Genomic DNA, 26,710 nt, shown 5'->3' with positions numbered 1-26,710 from the left:
GAACAAGGGTTTCTTGCTGCTTGTATTTTATTTAATCCATTTGTACTAAGAGAGTGTGATATCTTAATGAATATATCCAGCAGCAAGAAGTGGTACTTTACCATTTTTGTTTCCAGTTTTAGATTTTGTACACAAAGTTTGTGGAACTTGAAAGTTTATCACTTAGCTTTTATCTCTCTCTCTCTCTCTCTGTATATATATATATATATATATATATATATATATATATATATATGTGGATTCCAAGTTTTCACATGTTCATGAAAGGTTGTACACTTTTTTATCTAAATTTCATCGTAGAAGTGCATCTTCCTTCCTGTCAGATCTGAATTTGATTCTTGTCCCCGATCGATCTTGCAAAATTTGTTAAAATATTTTCTTCACATTTCTGCTGTGCTTTAACTGTGATTCTTTCTATGGACAACCTTACATTGTTTGGAGAAACTTTATATTTTTCTATTATGCTAGTTCTTGAATATCATACCATGTGGTTTCTTTAGATATAGTTCTGGATCATGTATAATAGCACTCATGCCATTTTTATTTCTTTACTGTAGGCCTATGTCACATGGGTATGGGTATGGGCGCGGGTGCAGGTGCGGGTACAAAGGGTACGACATGGCAATTTCAAAAAATGAGGCTATGGGGACACAGCTATATATATCACATAAATTCAAAATAAACTGAATATAATTTAAATATATATGTTATATCTAAAATATATATTATATACTGAAAATATAAAGTTATAAACTGAAAATATAATTATAAATTATAAATTATAAATTGAATACAAACTTGTATGTCCAGAGGGTAAAATGGCACGTCCAGGTGTTGATGTGTGTGTTAACATGGGGACACGTGTGTCGACAAAGGTAGAGAGGGAAAAATGGAGTGTCCATGTGACAGCTATAGGCTGTAGTTTTCACCAATATTGGTCTGGATGAAGCAATTGAAATTTGATGATTATTGTCATAATCTTGCACTTGTTTCATTTGTCGACTAAGTAACAGGAACTCGGCAAAGCAGGTGCCGCACCCGCGTCGACACGACGCGGGTGCGGCACTGGGTGCGGTCAACACGACCCTGGGTGCGGTCAACGCACCCAGGGTCATTTTCATCCACATTTCGGACGTTAAAAAAACACCCCAATGAAAAGGAGTGATTAGGGCAATTTTTTTTTGCCCAAATCACTCCTCTCCTCTCCCGCGCAGCTCAGCTCGAGCCCTCTCCTCCCGACGCCACCTCCTAAGCTCCTCCTCTCCCTCGTCGCAGGTACGTCCCTTTCGCTCTCTGCTTGTGTCGGTAGGGGAGGGGCTGAGCCCCCCCCCCCCCTGTGCCCTCTCTTTCTCTTGTTGGGTCGACATGGGAGGGGTCGAGCCCCCCCCCTGCTGCTCCCTCTGATTTTGGCAGGGGAGGGGCCAAGGCCCCCCTCTCGCTCTCTTGTTGGGTCGGCAGGGGAGGGGCCGAGCCCCCCCTGCTCCCTCTGTTTTCGGCAGGGGAGGGGCCGAGCCCCCCCTCTCGCTCTCTTGTTGGGTCTGCAGGGGAGTGGTTGAGCCCCCCCTGCTCCCTTTGTTTTCGGCAGGGGAGGGGCTGAGCCCCTCCCTATTTTCAGCAGGGAAGGGACCGAGCCCCCCACCCTTCTCATTTTGATTTCAGGGGAGGGGCCGAGCCCCCCCCCCCCCCCCTGCTCCCTCTGTTTTTGACAGGGGAGGGGGTCGAGCCTCCGTCCCTAATCTCTGTTTTTGGCAGGGGAGGGGTTGAGTCTCTCCTTGTTTTTGGTGATTTTATATCAAGATAATGTCAGTCTGTATAATTGATTTAAAATTTTAAATGTATTCTTTTTGTATTTTCAGGATAAAAATGACGGATAAAGGGAAAGGATTTGCGTCATCCTCATCCCAACATGTGAGTTCTGCTGCTAGTTTTGTTGATAGTTGCAGTGGGATTGATGATGTGGGGCTACTATGGTTACATGTAGATAAACTTGCAAAAATTGGAGAAGGAGGTGGTGGAAACAAGAGATTTCGATGCAAGCTCTGCGAAAGAGATTTTGTTGGGTCTTACACAAGAGTGAAGGCTCATTTGTTGAAGATATCAGGACATGGCATTTCAGCTTGCAGAAAAGTTGATGAGGCAATGCGAAGACAATACAAGAAGAATATGACAAGAGAAAGGCAATGGCCGATTCTTGTGCAGTTAGTGTGCCATTTGCAAGCCACCAAGAAGATACTGAGAAAAAAAAAAAGAAAAGTCAATGTAGGAGGTAGAGGAACGATACAAGCATCATTCAATACATATGAAAGAAAAGAATTGGATAGAAAAGTTTGGAGGTATTTTTATTCTGGTTCACTCCCATTTAATGCGGCTAGAAATCCTTATTGGAAGGATTTAGTAACATCCTTGGCAAATTGTAATTTGAGTGGTTATGTGCCTCCAAGTTCAGAAAAAATACGAACCACACTTTTTGCAGAAGAGAGGGCAAATGTGGAGAGGTTGCTGGAGATTAAAAAATATTCATGGGAGCAAAATGGAGTTTCTATTGTGTCTGATGGATGAACTGTAAAACCCGCATTAAAAAAAAAATTTGTTTTGGACCCGGGCCGGGCCGGGTCCGGACCCGACCCGGGACCCTTTTTTTTAGGGTTTTAATAACCCGACACAGGAGAAAGGGTTTTGTTAAAACCCTTTCCCCTGTGCGCCGCACCCTCCACCCCGCCTGTGACCCGATAAGGGAAACCCATCGGGGTTTCCCCATTTATCGTCCCCCTAGCTCTTTAAGAGCATCGCAGGAGGGCGAGGGGAGGCACGCCTCCCCTCTCGAGCTTCCTCCTCCTCGTGCCGACCTTCCTCTCCTCCTTCTCTACGCTCGCTGCCGACGCCTCTGCTGCGTACGTCGCCGACGCCGACCACCGCCTCCCAGGTTAGTACCCCCTCTTCTCCTCCCTCTTCTCTTCCTCACCCCCCCCCCCTCTCTGTCACCTCGCCAGGAGGCCAACAGGCGGCGCACGACCCCTGCCGCGCCCTCCCGCCTCTCCTGTGCTCATCGGAGGGCCGACAGGTGGCCTGCGAGGCCCCTGTCGTCCCCTCTTCCCTCTGGGGGTGCGTCGGAGTGCCGGCAGGGGACCAATGCCCCCTGCGACACTCCCTCTCCTCGGTGGGTGATAGGGAACCGACGGGAGGTCGGTTGCCCTCCCTGTCACCCCCGTCCCAAGCCCTCAATCTCTCTCTCTGGCAGGGGTTAGTCCCCCTGCTGCCTCTCGATCCGCTAAAAAAAATGGACCTGGGCCAGGTCGGGTCCGGACCCGACCCGGGCCCCTCTTCATTAGGGTTTCATAACCCGACACAGAGGGAGGATTTGTTAAAACAAATCCTCTCCCCTGTGCGCCGCGCCCTGCCCTGCCCACGCCGCTCCACCCTCCTCGACAAAATAAGGAAACCCCTTGAGGGTTTCCCCGATTGTTGCCGCTTCTGAGTCTTTAAGAGAAGGGCATGAGGGGAGGGGAGGCACACCTCCCTTCTCTCCTCCTCCTCCTCTCCTCCCGACGCTGATGCCTCTTCCCTATCGCCGCCACCGACGACCTCGCAAGGGAGCCGACACCGACGGCGGCGCCCCCCCTTCCAGGTACGCCCTCTATCTCAGTCTCCTCCCTCTTCTCCTCCTTCCCCACCCCCTCTCTGTCAACTCGCCGGGACGCCGGCAGGCGGCGCACGGCCCCTGCCGCGCCCTCCCTCCGTGCGCATCGGAGATCCGACAGGGGGCCTACAGGGCCCCTGTCGTCCCCTTCCCTCTTTTGGGGTGCGCCGAAGTGCCGGCAGGGGCCAATGGCCCTTGCGGACCCCCTTCTCTTCCCCGTGGGAGATCGGGGCGACCGACAGGAGGTCGGTCGTCCCCCTGTCACCCTCCTCTCTTACCTTCTGGCAGGGGCCATCGGCCCTTGCCCCTCTTCTTTTAAAACCCAGCAGGGGTCGATGGCCCCTGCCATTTTTTTTAAGACCGACAGGGGCCTTTGGCCCCTGCCCTCCTCCTCTTTTAAAGACCAGCAGGGGCCGATGGCCCCTGCCCTTTCTCTCCATGAACGACAGGGGCCATTGGCCCCTGCCTCCTCTTTTGAAGCCGCAGGGGGCCTTTGCCCCTGCACTCCCCTCTCTCTGCTCATTTTTTGGCAGGGCCCATCGGCCCCTGCCATTCCTCTTTTTGGTAGGGGCCTATGGCCCCTGCCCTTCCTTTCAAGCCAGCAAGAGCCTTCGGCTCTTGCCTCCCTTTTCGGAAACCCAGCAGGGGCCGATGGCCCCTGCCCCTCTCTTAGTCGTCTGGCAGGGGCCGATGGCCCCTGCCCCTCTTTAAATATCTGGCAGGGGCCAATGGCCCCTGCACCTGTTTCCTTTGCCGGCATGGGTCATTGGACCCTACCCCGCTCTGTTTCGAATCGGCAGGAACCGTTGATCCCTGCCTTGTTTTGCAGAGAAGCCGAAACCCCAGTCCTTTATTGCCGTTTTCCCTATTCATTTAAATGCATGCTAATAACGTACCTTGCAGCTTACGCAACAGGCTCCGATCGTGCTCCGCGGCTCAACCCTCGTATTATCCTCACGCGTAGGCATACGCAGCTACACGACATCCCAAGGCAGGGTAAAGTCGCACAAGGGGCAATAGATCTAATTAAGTTGAAATAATTAAGATGTCCATGCTAGTTGTACTTAGATTTATATTGCTTTTGCGTGGCGTATTATTATTGTCTGCATGCTTACGAGTCGAGGTACGATTTTACTCTTCGAGTATTAATTTGCGTATTTGCTTATGGGTTGAAGGTGGTTTACTTTTTGCAATACTTATGCCCTTAATTGCTTGCATATATACTTGCTTGTACGTTCCTATGGGTTGATGTACAATTTCATTCTTCGATTATTATTTTACGTAGTTGTTTATGAGTTGAGGTGTGGTTTTGTATTTCTTGAAATACATATGCCCTTGTTTGCTTACATCCATTTTTGCCTGCACGTTTCCTTTGAGTGAGGTACGACTTCGTGTCCCATGTATTACTTATGACCTTATGTGTTTGCCTATCTAAGTGGTCAAGGTATGGTTTGACACCTCGTGTGTTACTTATGCGTTTTTTCCTCGATGTGCGGCATCGCAAGTCGAGAGTTGCTTTTCGTCATGTTATAATCTGCACATGCTCACATTTATGGTAACTATGTACTTACATAAATGTAGTCTTGTGCCTAACCTGTTATCACTCATTTTCAAAACACTAGAAGTTGCACTTGTGCGCTATAGTTCTTTTAAAGAGGATTTCCTTCTGCAAACCCAGGGCTCTTCAAAGTGCACAACTTTTGCAAAGTTAAGTTTTAATCCTCGCAGGATTTCGAAGTTGCATTTGAGTCCTCCCAAGTCCGCACACTTGGGAGAAATATTTTATAACCCTGATTCGAGTTGCGACCCAATTCGAATAACCCCGATCAGGGGCATGAGCATATGAATAAGTAGGGTTCTGTTGAAGGACCCATTCTTTATTTATCAATCTAGTGTCACATGTCGATACTAAGATAAATTTTGGACGTAAGATTGATAGTGTTGTGCATTGCATGAATGACTTAATGTGGCATCATGGCTTTTAAGGATGAATCATGTCAATTGAGCACTCCTTTATTCTTTGTATCGTTATGAAGTTATGTGTTGGGTGTTCCTTTTGAGAAGCCCCCACACCTCCCTGGTTCAGTATAGCGTACTGTTAGACATGCACAACATGTTAAGTACTTTGTTGATCGGACGAGAGGTCTGAGATGACCTTGCATCATGAAATATGAAAAATGTTGTTGAAGTGAATTCAAGACTTATCTTGCCATGATGTGTTGTATTAATTCTTTTGCAGATAATATATGTTGGGGTTTCTCTTGTGGAACCATTTCCCTTTCATCATAGTCGTACTTTTTGACAAGTACGATCGTACTTTTTGACAAGTACGTCTTCTTACGTTGCGATGATTGGATGAGTAGGTTGTGGCAAATAACAAAATGTTGTGATCACCTAAATAAGTGATGTTTTCGCCTTCACCGGCAAGATACTCGAGTTGGTCGAAAGACCAGAGTATGTAGAATGAGTCTTCAGATAACTACCCCTGATGTACTCATTCGAATCGCTGACTCCTGTCAGGAGAGAGGACAGGAAGGTACAAAACTTTGATGGACAGGCCATTAATGGCAGTTACGAGCAAAAGACTCGGCTTCCCCAGTCATCGGAGTTAGGGGAATGAGACTACCATAATTATCCTAGGTGGTAGCTCTCCATGTTTGGGATGCATCCATTGTTTATGCTGCTTTGGGAATTTCTCTCTTGGTCACCGACCGTCCCCTTAGGTGCGGACTCAGTCAGTTATCCGGGTTATCATAAAATACATAGCATAATAAACCCCCGGATTAGTCTAGGCTGTTTCTAGAGTCGTGCCTTGTGCGTACCCGCTTGGCCAGTTAATATCGAAACATAATTTAAATCCGATCACACAATGTGTTCAGTTATGCACGTATGAAAGTTATAGGGTACAACAGGTTCAATACTTATGGAATTGTGTGTGTGGTTGAGGAAGCATTGTATTTTGCTAGTTAACTTTTTTGTGCAGTGCTTTGCTTGTAATAGTTAGCCTACTTGTGTCAGTAAAATGTTTACAATAATTTTAGCATTGTGCTCATGATAGTTGCTCTCTGAATCTGTTGAAATTAAATTGCTATATAATTGCCTGTCTACCTGACATATTAAATTATTCTGCTTAATTATGTTCAATATTGTCATGTCTGTGCACCTACCAGTTTTTAGCGAAACTGACCCATTTTATGGGCAGGTAATGGATAGGTAATACAGTCTGCGATGGCACCATGACGTGATGAGATCAAGATAGATCTCTTTCCCTGACGTTTCGCTCCTGAGGACATGTTGGTAAATTTGGTATAAAGTGTGTTTCAAAATTTCTCTTTTATTAAACTGTGAGTTAATAAAACTGTTTAGTAAGCTTCTTCTTGGTTTCAACAAACGAATTCTCAATTATTGAAACTCCATTTCTAAACCATTTGATTTCAATGGTTGTGCAGGATTTGACAAAGGAAAGTTTACGCTGTAATGCGCTCAAGGTCCATCGACTTGTGATTTTTAAAAATATCATTTTCCACTGAAGTATTATTTAAACTCTGATTATTGTATGATTTCAAAGCTTTCTAAACTATTCTAAAAGTTACAAGTCCTGGATTTTTGGGGCGTTACAGGTAGGCAGGGGCAGTGCCCCTGTCGCTTCATGTTTCCCGGCAGGCAGGGGCTCGCCCCGCTGCCTCTAAAGTTTTGGCGCGCAGTGGTAGTGCCCCTGCCGCCTTCCTGTTTCGGCTGGCAGGGGCAATGCCCCTGTCACCCTTTGTCTTGTTCGGCTGGCAGGGGCAATGCCCATGTCACCCTTTGTCTTGCTCGGCTGGCAGGGGCAATGCCCCTGTCGCCCTTGATTTTACTCGGTTGGCAGGGGCAATGCCCCTGTTGCCCTTAGTTTTGCTAGGATGGCAGGGGCTCGCCCCCTGCCGCCTCTTGGCTTCTGGGAGGGCAGGGGATACTCCCCTGCTGCCCCTTGATTCTCGGCACGCAGGGGCTTGTCCCCCTGTCACCCCCCCCCCGTCTCGAGCTCTCTCCCTCACTCTGTCGGCAAGGGTTGGCCCCTGTCGCCTCTCGACTGTCGGCAGGGGCTAGCCCTGCCGTCTTTTGGCTGTCGGCAGGGGCTCAACCCCTGCCGCTTCTTGGTTGTCGGCAGGAGTTGCCCCCCTGCCGCTTCGCCGCTGTCGGCAGGGGCTGGCCCCCTGTCGCCTCGCTGTTTTTCGACAGGGGCTCATTCCCTGTCGCCCCACTGTTGTCGGCAGGCAGGGGTTCGCCCCCTGTCGCTTTCCTGATTTCAGCCAGTAGGGGCACACCCCTATTGCCTCTCTCTTTTTCCGATCGACAGGCCTGTTTTTTTTTTCTATTTTTCGCATGATAAATAGAGTAGCGCTGAATACTTACACTTTTGCAGACTTCGTATCGAACCCCCGCTCTGGCTCCGCGGCCCGAGCCTCGTATCATCTACACGCGTAGACGCACGCAGCTGCACGACATCCCGAGGTAGGGGAAAGTCGCACGAAGGGTTTGTGTGAATGAAATAAATTATAAGGATTCTGTGATAGAATAGTTCATTTGACATGCATTCTTACTCGTAGAATTTCTTAACTGGTGATTGTCTGTATGGTGTTCCCGCTCCCGTATTTGTTTTGAAATTTCATGCTTATTGTGAGCTCTACGAGTAGACTCCTTGCTAGAAAGATCTTATTACTGTATTTCCGCCTTGCTCACTGTTATAAGTTACTATAGATGCATTATTGGTTATTGCCTGATGAATCTTGTATGAGACTTCTTGTTTCTTAGTATTCGAGCATGCCAAGTATAATACAAATTTTTATAAAACTTTGTGATGTGTTATCTATCGAGAAACCCACAAATTACTATCATTAGAACTGAAGACAGGTATGATACAAATAGTACGGGAGGTCATTGAGTACCTCGAAGTGATCAAGCAACTCTTTATTGATATCAATGAGATAATACCGGCCTCCACAGGCCCATTTGCTCATAAGGCAATACATGCATGAACCAAAAGTATCATAGAACATTTTATGTTGCCCTCTCATCGTAGTCGTATCTCTAGGGAGGTACAACCGTACTTTTGGACAAGTACGTCCCATGTGGGTTACGATGGTTGGGGGATGAGGTTGTAGCAACCTCGATGCATGCAATTGGCACAATGCTGAGATCACATAAATGGTGACCTTTCGCCTTCACAGGCAAGATGCTCGAGTGGGTCTAATAGACCAGAGCATGTAGGATGGGGCGGCGGTTAAGAAACCCCCGTCGTACCCATTCGATCTTCACGGTTCATCAAGGGAGAGGATGGATGGTACAAAGACTCTGATGGACAGGTTGTTAACAACCACCCCACGGGCAAAAGACTCGGTTTCCCCAGTCATCGGAGTTAAGGGAATTGGGATTACCATAAATTATCCTAGGTGGTAACTGCCAGGCACTTCTGCAGAAGTTGGATGCATCCATGGGCCACGAATGCCTTTGGGGATTTACTCTCTTGGTCACTGACCGTCCCCTTAGGAGCAGACTCAGTCAGCCATCCGGGTTAATGAAAGCACCTGACATAATAAACCCCTGGATCGGTCTCGGCTGTTTCTACGTTTCGCGTCTGTGCGTACCCACAAGTCAGTTAATATCAGAACTTAAAGAATATCTTCATGAATAGTTGTAGATGACTGAGACTCGCACTGCTTCAACTAACAGTTCTTTGCACATATTACATTTGTTAGAATAGGCTACAATTGTATTAATTGCTTAAATATCATAACTGCTTATCTCATAAATGTACTGTTTTATTTTCATTCTACTTATCTGTTCGTGCACCTACTGGTTTGTTATGAAACTGACCCATTTCATGGGCAGGTGAGGAGTAGGACTTCACTGGCGGCCGATGGCGTGGTGCAACGTGGATCAAGATTCATCTTCTTTCTGCTGGCGGCTTGGCTTTGGGACTTTTTGGAGTTTTCTTAGATTTATTGAACTTTGGAATAAAATGCTCATTTTGTAATAAACTGCATATTTTAATCGATTGCCTTATTTCTTAAATTCCTTTAAGTTGTTGTACATATGAATGATGGTTTTTCAGCTAACGTACCCAGAATTGTTGACTTGTGTTCCTTTCTAAATGTCTTCCGCTGTCATTTTTAAAAGTTAAAACTTTAAATCTTTGAAAGGTTTTTCGATAAAGTTTTCGAAATCACAAGTCGAAATTTTGGGGCGTTACATGAACAGATATTCAAAGGCGTCCATTAATCAATTTCATTGCTTGTTCGCTTAGTGGCCCAATATTCTTTAAAGCAGTTGATGCATCTGGAGAATATAAAAATGCAGAGTATTTGAAGGGATTGTTTATAGAAGTGATAAAAGAAATGGGTGATAAAAAAGTGGTACAAATCATTACAGACAACACTCCAGTTTGTAAAATTGAATGGACTCAGAAAATTGATTTTTGACCAAGGAAAAAAAACTTTGAAACAAAGAGAAGACTTCTGACTTATTTTTTATGAAATATATCCAAGTGTATCGGGAATAGTTATCAACAAAGATTAGATAGTATCTGCTCCTGGATCCAGAGACAATCGGGGCGGGTCCCCATACATCAGAACAAATTATCTCAAAAGGTTTTGAAGCTCTCTTATTAATGGAATGAAAAGGCAATACATGACTCTTGCATGAAAGACAACTGGAACACTTATGACTGCTCTCATTCCCATTGAGACTTTCTTTTAGAATGAGATTATTAGAGACAAGTTTGTCAATAAAATGACTCCCACAATGTCCTAATCGACTATGCCACAAAAATGGCTTATTACATTCAGAAATACTAAAAACATTAGCATAAGAGGATGAACATGACTCTAATGAAGGCTTCGAATTCAGATAAACAGGGCGAACAACATGACATGGAGCTTCTTCAAAGACATATATATTGCCTCGTCTCTTTCCTTCAGCGAATGTTTCCCTCGTGCGTAGGTCCTTGACCTGCATAGACAAGGGAGTGAATTCAACTGAAGCATTATTATCATTAATAAGTTTGAAAACAGAGACAATATTTTTCTTGATGTCAGGAGCATGAAGAACGTCAGAAAGAGTAAGAGTGGAATATGACATGGGAATGACAGTTTTTCCAACATGAGAAACAGGATGATGGGATCCATCTACAGTGACAATCTTACTTTTTCCAAAATAAGGAATAGGGTTAGAAATCTTACCTGCATCACCTGTCACATGAGTTGCTGCCCCTGAGTCGACAAACTAAGTGCCTTCATCACTCTGCTTCAATTTCAACTCTGACAAGGCAGATATCAGCAGATCTTTAATCTCTCCACTGTCTCTGGTATTTGTGAACTTTCTTTTGGTTTCCGTTTGTGGGCTCTTTCCTTTATTCTCTGGATTATGCCAGCAATTTGCCTTGATATGCCCCCTTTTGTTACAAAGGAAGCAAGTAGGGATGGATCTTGATCTATGCGCATGATCTAACATTCTTGGAGTATAAGAAATGGTGGGTTCCTTGGCACATGCTCAAGACCAAGCACAGGAAGAGGAGAGGATACGTAAGAGCTGCAGAATCCTTCACTGGAGGCTACAGTATTGACACTTCATTAAGTATATAGTGTTACAATCACTAGGGTACGAGAATACCCATTACACAACAATATAATTTACAATATGCCATTAATATAATAAATGAACATGTGCTTAAATCTAAAATTAGATACACTTAAATTGGGTTTGGATCTGATCCAAACCCAGTACGTGAATAATGTCTTCTTTTCATCCTCCCTCAAGTTGTACATGGTTTTGAACCATGAACAACTTGCCTTTCAACATCCAGAATTTGTCCTTGATAAGCCCTTTGATAAACAAGTCAGCAACTTGATCAGTAGTTCGAACAAATCCTGGTTCAATTTCCTTCTCTTCGACTTTTTGTCTTACAAAATGTTGATCAATTTCAATATGCTTGGCACGACTGTGGTAGATAGGATTGAATGACATGTTGATGGCACTTTGATTGTCACATAAGAAAATACATTTAGATATTGATTCTCCTACTTCTGTCAACAGATGTCTAATCCATGTTACTTCAGCTATAGCAGCTGCCATTGATCTATATTCTGCTTCGGTACTCGATCTCGCAATAGCCCTTTGTTTCTTACTGTTCCAAGAGACAAGATTTAGGCCAACGAAAACACAATATCCTGAGATTGACCTACGCTCATCTGGATCTCCTGCCCAGTCTGCATCTGTGTATACAAGAAGTTCATGCATGTGACGTTCCTTCATACTCTTCTTGTACACAAGACCATCCCCAATAGTTCCCTTCAAATATCGAAGAATGCGTTTAACAGCTTCCATATGCCCAATGCGCGGTTCATGCATGAACTGAGATACCTGATTAACTGAATAGACAATATCAGGGCGAGTAAAGGTGAGATATTGAAGCATCCCTACTATGCTGCGATATTCTGTAGGATTCTCATACAAATCTCCATCTTGGGAACTGAGTTTCTGATGAAGTACATTGGGCGTGCTTAGAGGCTTGCAATCTTTCATACCTGCCTTGCTGAGAACATCAATAGTGTACTTATGTTGAGTAAGTGTCATGCCTTCAACAGTTCTGTCAACTTCTACTCCAAGGAAATATCGCAATTGACCAAGGTCCTTCATCTTAAACCTGTGATTCAGGAGTTCTTTGACCTGCTCAATATCTTCATTAGAGTTACCTGTAATGATTATGTCATCAACATATATCAATAACAAGGTAATTGTGTCTTTACATTTGAAGATGAAAAGAGAATGATCAAGAAGAGACCGACTAAAACCATATTTCTCTATTTTCAAGAGAAAAACTATCAAACCAAGATCGGGAGGCTTGCTTTAAACCATATATAGCTCTCTTTAATCTACACACATATTCTTTGGAGTTCCCTTCTGCATACCCCGTGGGTTGCTCCATGTACACTTCCTCCTTCAGAGTTCCATGTAAGAATGCATTTTTTACGTCCAGCTGATTGATAATCCACTGGTGCTCAATAGCCAATGATAATATAATTCGAATAGTGCCCATTTTCACAACCGGACTGAAGGTCTCGTCATAGTCTTGTCCTTGCTCCTGCGTGAATCCCTTGGCAACCAGTGTAGCCTTATATCGTTCAATAGTACCATTCGGCTTACATTTTATTTTATAAACCCACTTGGACCCAACCACATTTTGATCGTGTGGTCTGGGAACAATCTCCCAAGTGCCACATTCATGAAGAGCCTCCATTTCTTCATTCATAGCTTCAATCCATCGCTTAGAATTTGCTGCTTGATAAAATGTTGTGGGTTGATCTTCCTTACCTAAAGAGGTTAAGAAGAGTTGGAAATCCATAGTGAAGTTCTCATAACTGACCCATCTGTCAATAGGATGTCGAGGTTGAGTGGATCTTCTGGGAAGAGAGGAAGAAGAATTCATCTCCTGATCAGAATTGGAGATGGTCCCCTTCTCACATCGAGAATAAACAATACCTTTATACCTTCCGGGAGGCAAGGATAGATCTGAGAGGACACTTTCCTGAGTCCTTTGGAGAGCATCAGACATGTTTCCCTCATCTCTTTGATTACATTCTGAAGGACAGACATCATTAACACTAGAAAAGAGATCAGAGTGTAACCAGGGGTGATAAACTTCAATTTCAGGAAGAGTGTTAACAATGTAGTCAAAATTCAATTCATCAAATACATCATTCCTGGATATTTTGATACGCTTGTACACGGGATCATAGCATATGTACCCTTTATAATCATCAGCATACCCCATAAATCTGCACTTTAAGGCCTTATCCTGAAACTTGTGTCGCATTGAACTGTCAACATGAACATAACATACACACCCGAATACTCGCAAATCATGATAATTTGGATGAACACCATGTAGAGAAAAGTAGGGTGATTTGTTTTCCAGGATATTCATGGGCAATCGGTTTATGATATGAACGGTTGAATGAAAAGCCTCTGCCCATAAGGTAATTGGAAGGTTACTATCATGCTCATTGCACTCTCGACAATACGGCGATGCTTGCGTTCAGCAATCCCATTTTGTTGAGGTGTATGAAGGCAAGACACCCGTCTACGTATTCCATTTGTCTGGAGAAAATTAATAAAGTCATTTGAGAAGAATTCACCCCCTCCATCACATTGGAAACAAAGAATATTATCAGAAAATTGATTTTGAACAAAGGAATGAAAGTTCTGAAATAACTTGAATGTTTCGGATTTACATTTCATAAAGAAAATCCATGTATACCGAGAATAGCTATCAACAAAAATAAGATAATATCTGACACCAGACATAGAGGGAACTGGAGCCGGACCCCAAACATCCGAACAAATGATTTCAAATGGTCTTGAAGCTCTTTTATTAATAGAATGAAATGGAAGAACATGACTCTTACATTGTAGACAACTAAACATTTTTTATCATTGACATTTAAACTTAGACTTGACTTGGGAAGAAGACTGCTTGAAACAAGCTTTTGAATGAAACGACTATTACAATGACCCAGACGACCATGCCAAAGATTCGGCTTATTACACTCAGAAAGACTAAAAACATTCTTAGGAAGGACTGAAGAAGATGATGATGTGAGCTTCAAGGTGGAAGGATTCTCTTGGAACACGTACATATTCCCTTGGCGTTTTCCCTCAGCGAACGTTTCCCTCGTATGAAGGTCCTTGACACAAACAGAAAATGGAGTAAACTCAACTAGAGCATTGATGTCATCTACAAGCTTAGAGACAGAAACAATATTTTTCTTGATATTCGGAGCATAAATGACATTTGAAAGAGCAAGAGAAGAAGTAGACATAGGAATGACAGAGTTTCCAATGTGAGAAATATGATGGTGAGACCCATCTCCAGTGACTATACTATTTCTACAAGCATAAGGAACAGGAGTTAGGAGCTTACCAGCATCACCAGTGACGAGTGGCTGCACCAGAATCGACATACCAAATGCCCTGATCATTTTGTTTTAAATTCAATTCAGCTAGAGCAGATAGTAACAACTCCTTGACTTCACTATTGTTCTTCAATTTATCTGACCCCTTTCTTGTCTCTGGTTGTTTGCTTCTATTTTGAGGATTAAACCAACAATTAGCTTTGATATGTCCCCTTTTATTGCATAGAAAACAGGTGGGTATAGATCTTTGCCTCTGTCCATTAGGAGGAATATTGGGTGTAGGTAATATTCCACGACTTCCTTGTCCATTTCTTTCTTGTTCCCCTCTTTCTCGAAAATCATACCTACCACGTCCTCGTCCATAAGCAACTCCTGTGGCAAGGACATCGTGTGCCCCAGCTTGAGCATGAGTATCTTCAGAAAATCCCTTTAAGGGCATCTCATATTGTAAAAGTTTGGCACGAAGGTCTTCAAATGTAGGTAAATCTGGCAAACACAATAAAGAAGTAACCATCATATGATAATCCGATCCCACCCCGCTCAAAGTTTGCTGCACCATATCTCTGTCACTAACTGCGCACCCCACGATGGCCAACTGATCTGTAATGGTCTTCATTTTGTTCAAGTATTCCATGATGGTCATGGAGTCCTTCCTCAGCATTTGAAACTCTTTCTTCAAAAATAATACTTTGGCCTGAGAAACTTGAGAATATGTCTGAACCAATCGATGCCATAATTGCATTGCAGAACAGTCATCCGGAATTGCCACAAGCACCTCCAGTGACAGGGTGGAAGTGATGTAGGCAACCAAAGCTTGATCTCGCTTCATTCAGGATATATATTCTGGATTTCTGACAAAAGTAATGGAAGTGTCACCCTCCCAAGCCTTGCCATCTTGTGATATGAACTCTGGAGGAACAGAAACAGAGTCATCTAGATGTCCAGAAAGATCTTGACTTCTTATAAATGGGATGATTTGTCTTTTCCAGGTGAGAAAATTGGAGTTATTTAGTTTTTCATATACAAGTTGACTAAGAAAGTTGGAAGAGAGGCCAGATTGAGAAGAAGGGAATCCATAGGTGATTGAAGGCTGAGCAAGACTCAGAAATAAAAGAAGTCAAAAACAATACTGGAGTAGAACCAAAGAAGTCAGAACAAAAAAATCAGAACTCGAAACTCGTTTTTTTTTACGGGTAGCAGACCCAAGACAGAACCAGAGTTATGCAGTAAACTGATCTGTAAAGATCAGTCAATGAAAAGCAAAGAGCCGAATATGATTTTTTTTTGGAGGTAACGATATTCTAAAATGTAAAGAAAAAGAGTCTGATATTTTACTCAGATCTGAAGAAAATATCATATTAGGAACAACTTATGAAATCACACAAAGGTTTGCTCATGCGTGACCAAAAGAAATCACATGCGTGACCAAATGAAATCACGTGTGAGAAGGAGAAAGATTAGATGCAAATAGTTGGGAGATGCAGATTTTTAGAATAATATCAGTAGATTTCAGAAATAGGGATGCAGATTTTTAGATGAGAAGGAAAGAGAAATAGGGATGCAGATTTCAGAAATAGTAGGGATGCAAATTTCAGAAATACGTTGACCGGAGAGAATCAAGAAGAATAAGAAAAGAAATACCTTGGATGAAGATGTTGGAGAGAGGATCAATGGCTCTTATACCATATAAGAAATGGTGGGTTCCTTGGCACATGCTCAAGACCAAGCACAGGAAGAGGAGAGGATACGTAAGAGCTGTAGAATCCTTCACTGGAGGTTGCAGTATTGACATTCCATTAAGTATATAGTGTTACAATCACTAGGGTACGAGAATACCCATTACACAACAATGTAATTTACAATATGCCATTAATATAATAAATGAACATGTGCTTAAATCTGAAATTAGATACACTTGAATTGGGTTTGGATCAGATCCGAACCCAGTACGTGAATAATGTCTTCTTTTCATGGAGTGGGAAGTAGACCACACCCTCTGTGTCCACTTCGCCCTTGTCCTCCTCGTCCCCGTCCTCTACCATAAGTCACTCCTGTGGCAAAAACTTTTTGAGAATTTGGGTGAATGTAAGTTTCTTCAGAGAATCTCTTCAGAGTCATTTCGTACTGGATCAATTTGGCTCGTAGCTCATCAAAGGTAGAAAGAACAGGAAGGCACAATAGTGAAGTGACTATCATATTATAGTCAGATCCCAATCCGCTCAGAGTTTGTTGCACCATGTCATTGTCACTAATGGCACATCCTATAACTGCAAGTTGATCTGTGATGGTATTCATCTTGTTCAAATATTCCATGATGGTCATGGAATCTTTTCTTAGCAACTGAAATTCCCTTTTTAGAAAAACCATTATGGCTTGTGAATACGTCTGGACCAGTCGCTCCCAGAGTTGCAATACTGTACAATTGTCGGGAATGGCAACAAGGACCTCTTGAGACAGGGTTGAGGTGATGTATACAACAACAGATTGATCTTTCCTTTCCCAATTGAGAAATTCTATATTTTTGACATATACGATCGAACTCGCACCTTGATCATCTTTCTCTTCTCTCTGAACAAATTCTAGTGGAACAGGGATGGTTCCATCCAAGTGACCTAAGAGACCTTGGCTCCTTATAAAGGGAATGATTTGTCTCTTCCAAATCAAGAAGTTTGAGGTATTCAACTTTTCAGAAATGAGTTGGTTGAGAAAACTTGAAGAAATATTTGATTGAAGGGAATAGGGATCCATAGAGAGTGGATTTCAGCAAGAGTGTTCACGAAATGCTCAGCCTTTTTTTTTTGCGGCTGTCAGATTCAGAGAATAAGAATAGAGAGACTGAACATTTTTCTATGCTCTCCAGAAAACTAATATTAAAAGAACTTTTCCACGTTAGATATATTTTCAAACGAGTAGCAATAAAAAAAAACTACACGGCAAATATATATTTGAATATGCAGAAATGGATGCGTGAAAGGGATTAGACAAAGGGAGATCGAGTGGACGACAACAGTAAAGGGAGACAAGCAGGCAATGTCAAACAAAAAACGAAATAGGGCACACGATTGGTCTGATGTTTCACGTGAATCGATTTCAGCGATTCACGTGAAATACAGCCACTCGTTTTTCACGGTCTGGGTTCACGTGAACAGGATACACAGAAAAATTCAGAAGAGGGGGGAAGAACGAGAGAAGAATTTTATGCACACAAAAATAGCACAAGTATTAACTTCAGCAAATAAAATATTCAGATTGAGGGAGGGAAAACGGGTCTACGTCTCTTCACGTCGGCAAATCCAACTGAAAGTCCACTTTGATTCCAGAGAGAATCAGATCTTAAAGAACAAGGAAGAAAAGAGGAGATGTTGACGGAAGAGAAGGAGATGTTATCGATCTTACCGGAACTGAAGAACACGGAGGAAAGGAGGAAGAAAACGCACGCAGACGAGAAGGCGATCTCAGGCCAGGCTTCAACACTGCTCTGATACCATGTTGGAAATCCACCACCCGTACCTGCATTGAGAAAGAGAGAGAGAGAGAGAGAGAGAGAGAGACGAAGAGACGAAATGCAAGAATGGGTCTGCGGCTGTCACGATTTCTGTATGAAATCGTGACCTAAAAGAATACATTTATAACTTTACTTTACATAGATATGGATTCGGGTCTGGTGTATCCAGACCCGATTAAGAGTAAACGTATACTATGTACACCATCTTTACATTGCATGGATCGGGTCGACTCGGGTCGGGTCCCGGGTCTCGGATCCTTTTCACCTTTTTCAATTATATCTTGAACCAGAGTCTTATGTTTTGTCTTGAGACTTTTGGCCCACATTCTCATGGTGTTTTGTCTTGTAGCTATTTGTTGGCATCTGATGGGGTTAGGTGGACTTTTATCAGTTTGCCACAGTTGAGTTGAGTCACTCCATGCTGAAACGCCAGAGCCTGGTGGATTTCTGTGTTTTTGTTTTTTTCTGTTGAGACTGGGCATTGCTGACAGCTTCAGCCATCACCAAAGATGTGAAAACAGAAAAGTGGCTTATAAAGGCAGAATACTGATGGCCTGGAGAGTTTGGGTGATGGCCCAAGCTGTTGCTACTTGCTACTATTTCCTGCGGGTTTTCCCGTGACAGACATGGTCCGTCACTGCTTCAAATAGTGACAGTTGGGGCTACTTTTGGCAACGATTCAGGGCCGTTGCTAGTCGGTCAATTTGTTGTAGTGAATCTAGTGATAGACCCCTTCCTGATGAAAAGGCAAGGTCACAAATTTCCAGAATTCTCCACTGAGCCTAATACAATTTCAAATCATATTGAAAATATCGCCACAATATATGCAATATTTCTGAAAATATCATCAAATTATCATGTGGTATAATTAAAAAAAAGATCTCGAAAAAAAAGTTGAAAACATTTTCTAAAATACCCTGATATTTATCACTATATTTACAAAACTTTTCCTTGCTTATGCTTTCTATATCTTAAATACAACTAATCTTAGTTTCTATTTTTATTTTTAAGAGATTTTCGGTGTTCGCTTTACATTATTGAAAAGAAAATTACTGAAACCTACTTATTTTACTATTATTGTTATATTGTATTTTTTAGTACAGAGATTTTTGCCAAGATTTATCTAAAAGCTTATAATATCCCAAGAACAAAGATTTTACCTACAACCAAGACATGACTATGACTGAAAGTTACCCCCCCCCCCAAAAAAAAGATTTAAACTGTGATAATGGTTTCAGAAAGAATAAACGAACAAATAGTCAGTCATACAAAACAATAATATTCATCAATCATTAAATCCATACTACATAAATTGTAATAATCTGCAAAGAAATATTCAATAGTGCATACTAATTTGTATTTCATCAATCAACTGACTCATTTTTACTGCTTAAGCAGCATGAAGGCAGACAAATGACAAGTTCTCATTTTGCATTGACAACAGAAAAAGTTCAAAATTTGGAGGAATAGAAAGGCAAAAGAATGAGTGATAAGGGTAGCTTGAGACTTACGTGCACAAGCACGCACAATAGAGTTCACATAATCTGACTTTCTTGAAAAGACCCTTCCACTGACAGCCGCATAACGCATATTTGGCAGGCTATGTATAGTTCGAATATCTGTCTGCAAAAGTAAATAAATAAAATGGCACTTTCTTAGATGGTAAAATTTCCTTAAAAAGTAGAGAATAAAACAAATGTCATCAAAATATTTTTCAATAATAACAAAAAAAAAAGATGCAAAGGTATCTAAGTGTAAACCATCAACCATGGTAAACAACATCAAACCTCAATGAATGGACGATTAGGATTTGGATAGTAGCATGCAAGAAGAGCCACCGTAGCTTCCCTATAAGCCAACCGCAGCTTCATATCTTCAGATATATGTGTTTGATCTTCTTGGCCTGTCTCAAAAGTACCTTTTTGCTGAAAATCCCCAAAAAAAGGAAATTAGAGATTTAAGAAATTAAAGCTCATCATAGTTTTATAAATAAACTTATGCATGCCAACAGACATAAAGTGCTTACCCTCTTCAATGCCTCCAAAAGCTCCTCTCGTTCAATATGGTCCTTATCCTTTCTTTGAGTCAAAATTCCAGCTTCGTTCCTACAAAGCAAGCTCAACTTCTTCAGAGAACCATTCTTTAAATGGGGATGGCTATCTTAGGAATAGATAACTCAGAAACTTACAATATATTCTGCAACTCCGCTCCAGTAAAATCGACTGTGAGTTCTGCAATTTCCTTAAGGAGGGTCTCTTTCTCTTGTTCTGACCGAAAGAATTTGTTCCTCGCATGAACCTGCAATATGCATCTTCAATCGTACCTTTAAAAAAACAAACTCAGATGCAAAAACTACACCCATAAATCTCCATAATAAACAATAGCACTGAATGCAAACCTGCAGTATGGCGAACCTTCCATCTTTTGATGGTTTTCCAACACGTATAATCTTATCAAACCGACCCTTCCTTTTGAGAGCATCATCCAGTAATTCCTCTCTATTAGTTGCACCTATGACCAACACCTAGCAAAGCAAGACCTACAATGAACTTCCAATATCCTTGGTTATTTCAAACATATAAACAGAATTATTATTTTGGTTTCCTTCATACTTGTGAAGTTGAGACTTTGAAACCATCCATCTCCGTAAGAATTTGAAGCAAGCCTTGTTCCCTTTCTGCACCACCCTGAGATGGCACAAACCAGAATTACAAAAATAAGCTTCAAAACATAAATGGATTAACAGCATTAGATGGTTAAAATGCCTCATTTATTTATTTGTCTTTTACCTTTTAAAGATTAAGGAAGCTTACATCATGGACAGGAAACAACAGAATGATTTTCATGATAAATGGAGTCACCTGATTGAGAAGTCAGAACCAGAGAAAAGGAGAAAGAACAGAAAATAAGCCGATTAAAGCTGGACACATAGAATTGCATGAAGAAAAGAAAAAGCTAGATGTTTTTGAATAAGTGCTTAATTTCATGACAGCAGTTTTAAGAAACCAGAGAAAACGGAGAAACAACAGAAAAGAAGCCAATTACAGCCAAACACAAATAAGTGCACCAAAAAGAAGAAACAGCCAGATGTTTTTGCATGTGTTTAATTTCAAGAGAGCAGTTTTGTCTTGGCTATTCAAGAAATGAAAGAAGACACCCAAGAAAACATGCATGCATCAAAAGAAGAAAAAGGTCTTGGTCTTTATGCATAAGTGCTTCATTCCAAGAGTATTTTTCCCTTTGCTATTCAAGAAACAAAGGAAATACCCAAAAAAACATGTAAGCCCAAAAGAAGAAGAATGGATTGGTTTTGCGTGCAAGTACTTTTTTCAAGAGTGTAATTTTTTTGCTATTCTAGAAATGAGAGAATGCACACAAGAAAACATGTTAATCTTCATGTGATGAAGTAGTTCACCTAAGATTAGAACACTATAGTTCATAAACCTGGTCACTTTCAAAAGTGTAGCATGCAAGTCAACATTCCAGAAAATAAAGAATCACTGTTGGGCAAAAAAATTAGGATTTAGAGTCAAAATGTACAAGCCGATATCTTCGAACATCCTCATACAAGAAAATACGCAGAGTTTTGAAAAAACGTCTATTGAACAATCTCACACAAAGTCATTCTTGAAAAGGGAAATAACAGAAAACATGTGAGAAGTAGACATAATGGAAATGATGCCAAACTCCATGTCAAAGGCAAACAAATACATAGAGAAAGAGAGATCCCATGAAGCTTACCACAGATTGTTAAGTGGTAATAATATAGATTTAATTATTGGAAAAAAGAAAAGACAGCATAAACATTAAAGTCAAAGAATTAAAAGACTGCACTATAAGCCATCTCACCCCTCCAATATCTGGTCCACCACGTTTGCCTCCAATAGCATCAATTTCATCAATGAAAATAATGGATGGTGCAAAACTTCTTGCGCTAGCAAAAAGGTCCTTGACACGAGATGCTGCAACACCAACAAACATCTGCAAGTCAAGGATTTAACATCAGCAATTAGAAAGGTTGAGTAAAAATCAACCATAAGTATAAAAATCCAAAAACCCGTGTGACACAAGCACATATGCTAAAAGCAAATATCATGAGAAATTACATAGTAGAACTATCGCAGCACAAGAACATATGTGGAACCATTGCATCCAGGACCAAAGCAGGATGAAGACTAAAGGTTAAAGAAGAAGGTTTAAAATCATGCATAAGCATAAATATGACAGGCAATTACCTCTACAAAATCAGTGCCATTTGCAGCAAAAAAGGGAAGCCCTGATTCACCAGCAATTGCTTTGGCCAGTAGCGTTTTACCAGTCCCAGGAGGTCCATGAAGGAGCACCCCCTTTGGACAATAAATACCTTTGCTCTGATATTCCCCTTCATTTTTCAGTATTTTCACAATCTCCTGCAGTTCCCTCTTTATGTATTCCTGACCAGCAAAATCATTAAATGTGATCCCTGTAGTTTCCTCCGCCGAAATAAATTTGGCCCTGGTGAATAAGAATATTGATTAGGAACTCAGTGAATAGCCATCTTATCACTGCATCATTAAACATCATGCAAACTTTGCTTCTGAGCCTATCTCTAACAGGACACAAGAACGTCATAAAGACAAAACCAAATAAAAGGTTGAAAAAACTTCATTGATGATATATTTTGGAAAAAAAAAAGATATTTCAACATATAAAAGAACATCAAAATTTTACAAAAAAAAAAAGACTTTCAATGCTGCATTTTCAATTTAACATATGATCAAACTTTCAAAATATGATGAGACTTGCAATGCTTCATTATCAATTTATCATGAAAATTAGAAAAAATACAAAATATCCCCTTCTATTTCCTGGATATTTTGCCAGAAAAAGGGAAAAGCACAAAGAAAATAGACAAGAATAGTAAAAGTCAAAGTGAAGGGTTAGAAAAGTTTGGTAACTTTGAAAAGTCATGCAAACAAGAACCAATGTTAAGTATATACCTAATTCACTCCTACCAATGCATAAGATTTAGTCAAGATTGATGCATTAATAAAAATGCATAGGAGTTTGTGCATTAATATGTTGTTGAAAACTAAGATCTTTTCCATGTAGATTTTGATCTGTGTCATGGATAAAGTTTTCAATGTTAAAAAGAAAAAAAAGACAATAGATTAACAAACGTGATGGTTAGATGGCACAGCACTCCATCTTAGCCAAGAAATCTCAGATATGAATCACATAGGTGGCCATTTCCAAGCTTGACTGTGGAAGCATAAAACTTTCTGCAAATTGCATTTGACATGGTACGGTTACTATCCCTATATTAGAGCTATTTAACCATAATTTTATCAACTGTAATTAACATAAAATAGGATACCCAAGGCTGGCCCTCTTAGATGGGTCAAGTGATGAAGAGGAGGAGGAGGAGAACCATGAATCAAAGTAGACAAATGAACATCCACTAGAGCAATGCAGGTATTCAATTAATATAACAATAAATTATTAAAGCATGTAATGAATTAAAATAATCTTCTGTATCAGCATCACCAACTAAAACAGGTTTGTTTGATGCATAATCACAAATATCAGTATCGGCTATATCTCAGCGAGGATATTTTTTGCAATATTATAGGCTTGGTGATAAATCTCAGAAAAATCTTGGGGCTTAAATATATATATATACAAATATATATATATATATATAACAAAAATAAGTAAGAAAATATCATGTTTAGATAATAAAATACATATATAATAAAAAAATAAGTAAAAATGCGAAGTAAAGAAGAAAAACACATTTAAGATGTATAAAATAAATAAAAACAGTAACAATAATCGATAATATAGCGATATTATCAAATTGACTATATTTTCAAAATATCGTGATATTTTACCTATAATATCATTTGCTGAAAATACAGCGCGATAATATCGCAATATTTTGAAAATATTGCCGATATCTGTGACTATGGTTTGATGTAATGACAAATGAGGTGAACTTCACATACCTGCTCTTACCCAATGACCCAAGTGCATGGCGTTTAAGGGGTCGCCGCACTTTTTCAGGTGGTTTTCCTAAATCACAGGGTATTAACTTTGCATAGATTGGTTGCATTACTCTGTCAATCCAGATGTATAAACCAATCGCAAGAGCGAGACGCATGGACCAGATAACAGCAGTGGCAATTGTGGTATACACTTCAGCACGGACAGGATCAATGTTTATAACATCAACATTTATAAGTTGCTGGTGCAACTTGTGCCACACATCATTCCAGCAGTCAATGGGCATCCTATCAACCACATGCCGTTGAAATACAATCTCCCTTTTAGTATAATCTTTCAGATCTTCTGGCTTCCCGTCTTTGTAATATGGCAGAATAACTGCAAACGAAACCAGCCAAAAAAAAAAAGAAACAGAAAAGATACTTCAGCTAGATTTTCTTCAGTGAGAAGGAAAACTTTTCCCAATACAAGTAACACAATATAATTCTCCTGTCAATATAGCGGTATGAGTAGCACCAGAAGTTGCCAACGAACATAATCAAATTGAGAGAGCGGGTAAGAGAGAGTGAGAGTACAAATAAAAACTAAAATTTGAAATAGTTGGAACAAAATTCTTTCTCGAATTACACAAACTAATCAAATCAAAGAAATAGATGAAATGTAAAAAAAATCAAATGATCCAAAATGCACAACTAACCTGAGATTGTCTGACCATAATTTGAGTACTCCATGAAATGAACATGATTCGAGTCAAGGAGTCTGCGAAATTCACTATAATCAATCCGGTGTGAATTCTCCGGGTCCCACTCAGTTCCTTTCAGCTTACCCTGCACACTCAGCAAGATCCTACTCCAAGATGAGGCCATCGTAAGCATCCTATCCAACTGTATATCAGCTTTCCGCTGCAAATTCTCCAATCTTTCTTGTTCTCCATCCTTCAATTTCTGAACAAGAGCACCGTATCAATAATGTGTTGTTGGTGGTGGTGGTGGAGGTGGTAATGATGGATTCTTCAAAATAAGAAAAAAGAGAAAAAAGGTTTTCACATTTTATTCCCAATAATTTGGAACTATTCATCAGTCTCTTGCTATTCAAAATTGATTCAGCGTTTAGTTCCCTTCACTCCGTCAAATTTAGCCCACGTTGACTCTCAAGATAAACCCCACTAAACCTTAAAATTATTGCATAACTCAAATTTGCGGAAACAAAACAAACAAAATACAAATAAAAAGCAACAGTGACGATGCTGAAAGTGAGTTTATCATTATACCAATAGAATTTCGTAACAGTTTTTCAAGGATTCATGAAAGGCCTTTAACAAAATTTCCCAAAACGGTTAAGGCTCCGTTTGGGGGGGCGTTATTGGGAGGGTGACGATTTGGGAGACGAAATCGGCCGATTTCGCAACAACATCCTCAGGCGGATGCTATTGAAATCCACCTATTTAAATTCCATTGCTCCTCCCAACTCCGCTCTGATCTCCGCCACCCCTCCCAGAATCAAGAAACCAACTGACGTAGATGGACGTGGAGTCGGTGAATCCCCGTCACCACTCCCGTCGGGGGATACCAAACAGAGTCTAAAATTTCCAACAATGCATTGGGACTCCAACACTCCATCTTACCGAAATCACTACAGCATGTAACAAAATAACCCAACCAACGCCAATGTACATAAACCCTCCCGCAACTCCAATCGAAACGATCAAACTTCAAGTAGAAACAAACAAAACTAACTAAAACTCTTTGACAATGCACGAAAACACAAACAGATAGCAACATTAAAAAAAAAAAGAATAAGACGATAAGGTATCAAAACCGACCTCGACGAGTTTCACAGGATCGCCGCCGACTCCTTCGGTGATTTCCGAAACCACGTCCGCGTCCGAGAAATCGGAGACTGTTCGAGTCGACGTTTCCGTTTCTCCCCTTCCAATTATCCTCGGGACGAGGGCAATCGGGGCATCATTGAGCCCTAGAGTTAGGGTTTTCGGAGGGAGCACTATGCGAAACCCAAGAAAACCGGGACGAATGCCCCTCCTTCTGCGTCTGATCGATAGGGAAGACGAGAATCGGGGGAAATTGGGAAGAGAATGAAGAGGAGAAGGAGAGAGCGAGGGTTGCCTCTCGAGGACAACGTTCATGGCGTCTCTGCGCGAGCGAGAGAGAGAGAGAGAGAGAGAGAGAGTAACGAGCGGCATTTTATTATCCAGTTTGGAGGGAGACCGGGGAGAGCAACGATGGCGTGGGGCTGGCTCCTCTTTTCCCCTCGGTGCGTGCGTGATCTCGACCGTCCATCTTTATTGATTGAAATATGACAATGATTCGAGGACTCGAGGACGCAGGATTCGTATTCGACTCGGGAGTTCGGGTTTTTTTTTTCAAAAATGGGGCAAGGCGACACGGATTTTTTTTAATTTTTTAATCAATAAAAAACTATTTTTTAATTTTTAACATTAAAAGATGACTTTTTATTGGAATAAAATTAAAGCGTAATAAAAATATTATTTGAAAATATTAAAATAATGTCGTGCATGCCTGTGCCCGAGTCGGCATGTCCAGTCGTGTCACCAGGGACATGCTGCCAAAATGGCATGTCCTTGTTCCATAGTTTTCAAGGGTTGCGTTTAGTGTG

The 26,710-nt window shown here is 41.3% G+C and overlaps 1 protein-coding gene across 2 annotated transcripts in view; it reads right to left on the bottom strand.

Annotated features, from left to right (window-relative positions):
- Positions 1-26,241, bottom strand: part of LOC149817260 (putative inactive ATP-dependent zinc metalloprotease FTSHI 4, chloroplastic) — a 34,761-nt gene extending 8,520 nt beyond the window's left edge. For both annotated transcript variants that reach the window (XM_089987426.1, XM_089987427.1), the window contains exons 1-11: positions 25,899-26,241; positions 24,774-25,020; positions 24,079-24,454; positions 22,327-22,585; positions 21,941-22,072; positions 20,704-20,778; positions 20,490-20,615; positions 20,280-20,389; positions 20,118-20,196; positions 19,879-20,016; positions 19,603-19,714 (exon numbers count right to left, since the gene is read on the bottom strand). In XM_089987426.1, coding sequence (XP_089843552.1) covers positions 19,603-19,714; positions 19,879-20,016; positions 20,118-20,196; positions 20,280-20,389; positions 20,490-20,615; positions 20,704-20,778; positions 21,941-22,072; positions 22,327-22,585; positions 24,079-24,454; positions 24,774-25,020; positions 25,899-26,219 — 1,975 coding nt within the window. In that variant the 5' untranslated portion in view covers positions 26,220-26,241. The remainder of the gene's footprint in view (positions 1-19,602; positions 19,715-19,878; positions 20,017-20,117; positions 20,197-20,279; positions 20,390-20,489; positions 20,616-20,703; positions 20,779-21,940; positions 22,073-22,326; positions 22,586-24,078; positions 24,455-24,773; positions 25,021-25,898) is intronic.
- Between the last annotated feature and the right edge of the window lie 469 nt (positions 26,242-26,710).

Source organism: Nuphar pumila, chromosome 14, assembly GCF_984573655.1.
Source record: "Nuphar pumila chromosome 14, dmNupPumi1.hap1.1, whole genome shotgun sequence".
Taxonomy (NCBI): domain Eukaryota; kingdom Viridiplantae; phylum Streptophyta; class Magnoliopsida; order Nymphaeales; family Nymphaeaceae; genus Nuphar; species Nuphar pumila.
This window is presented reverse-complemented; position numbering and strand designations above follow the sequence as displayed.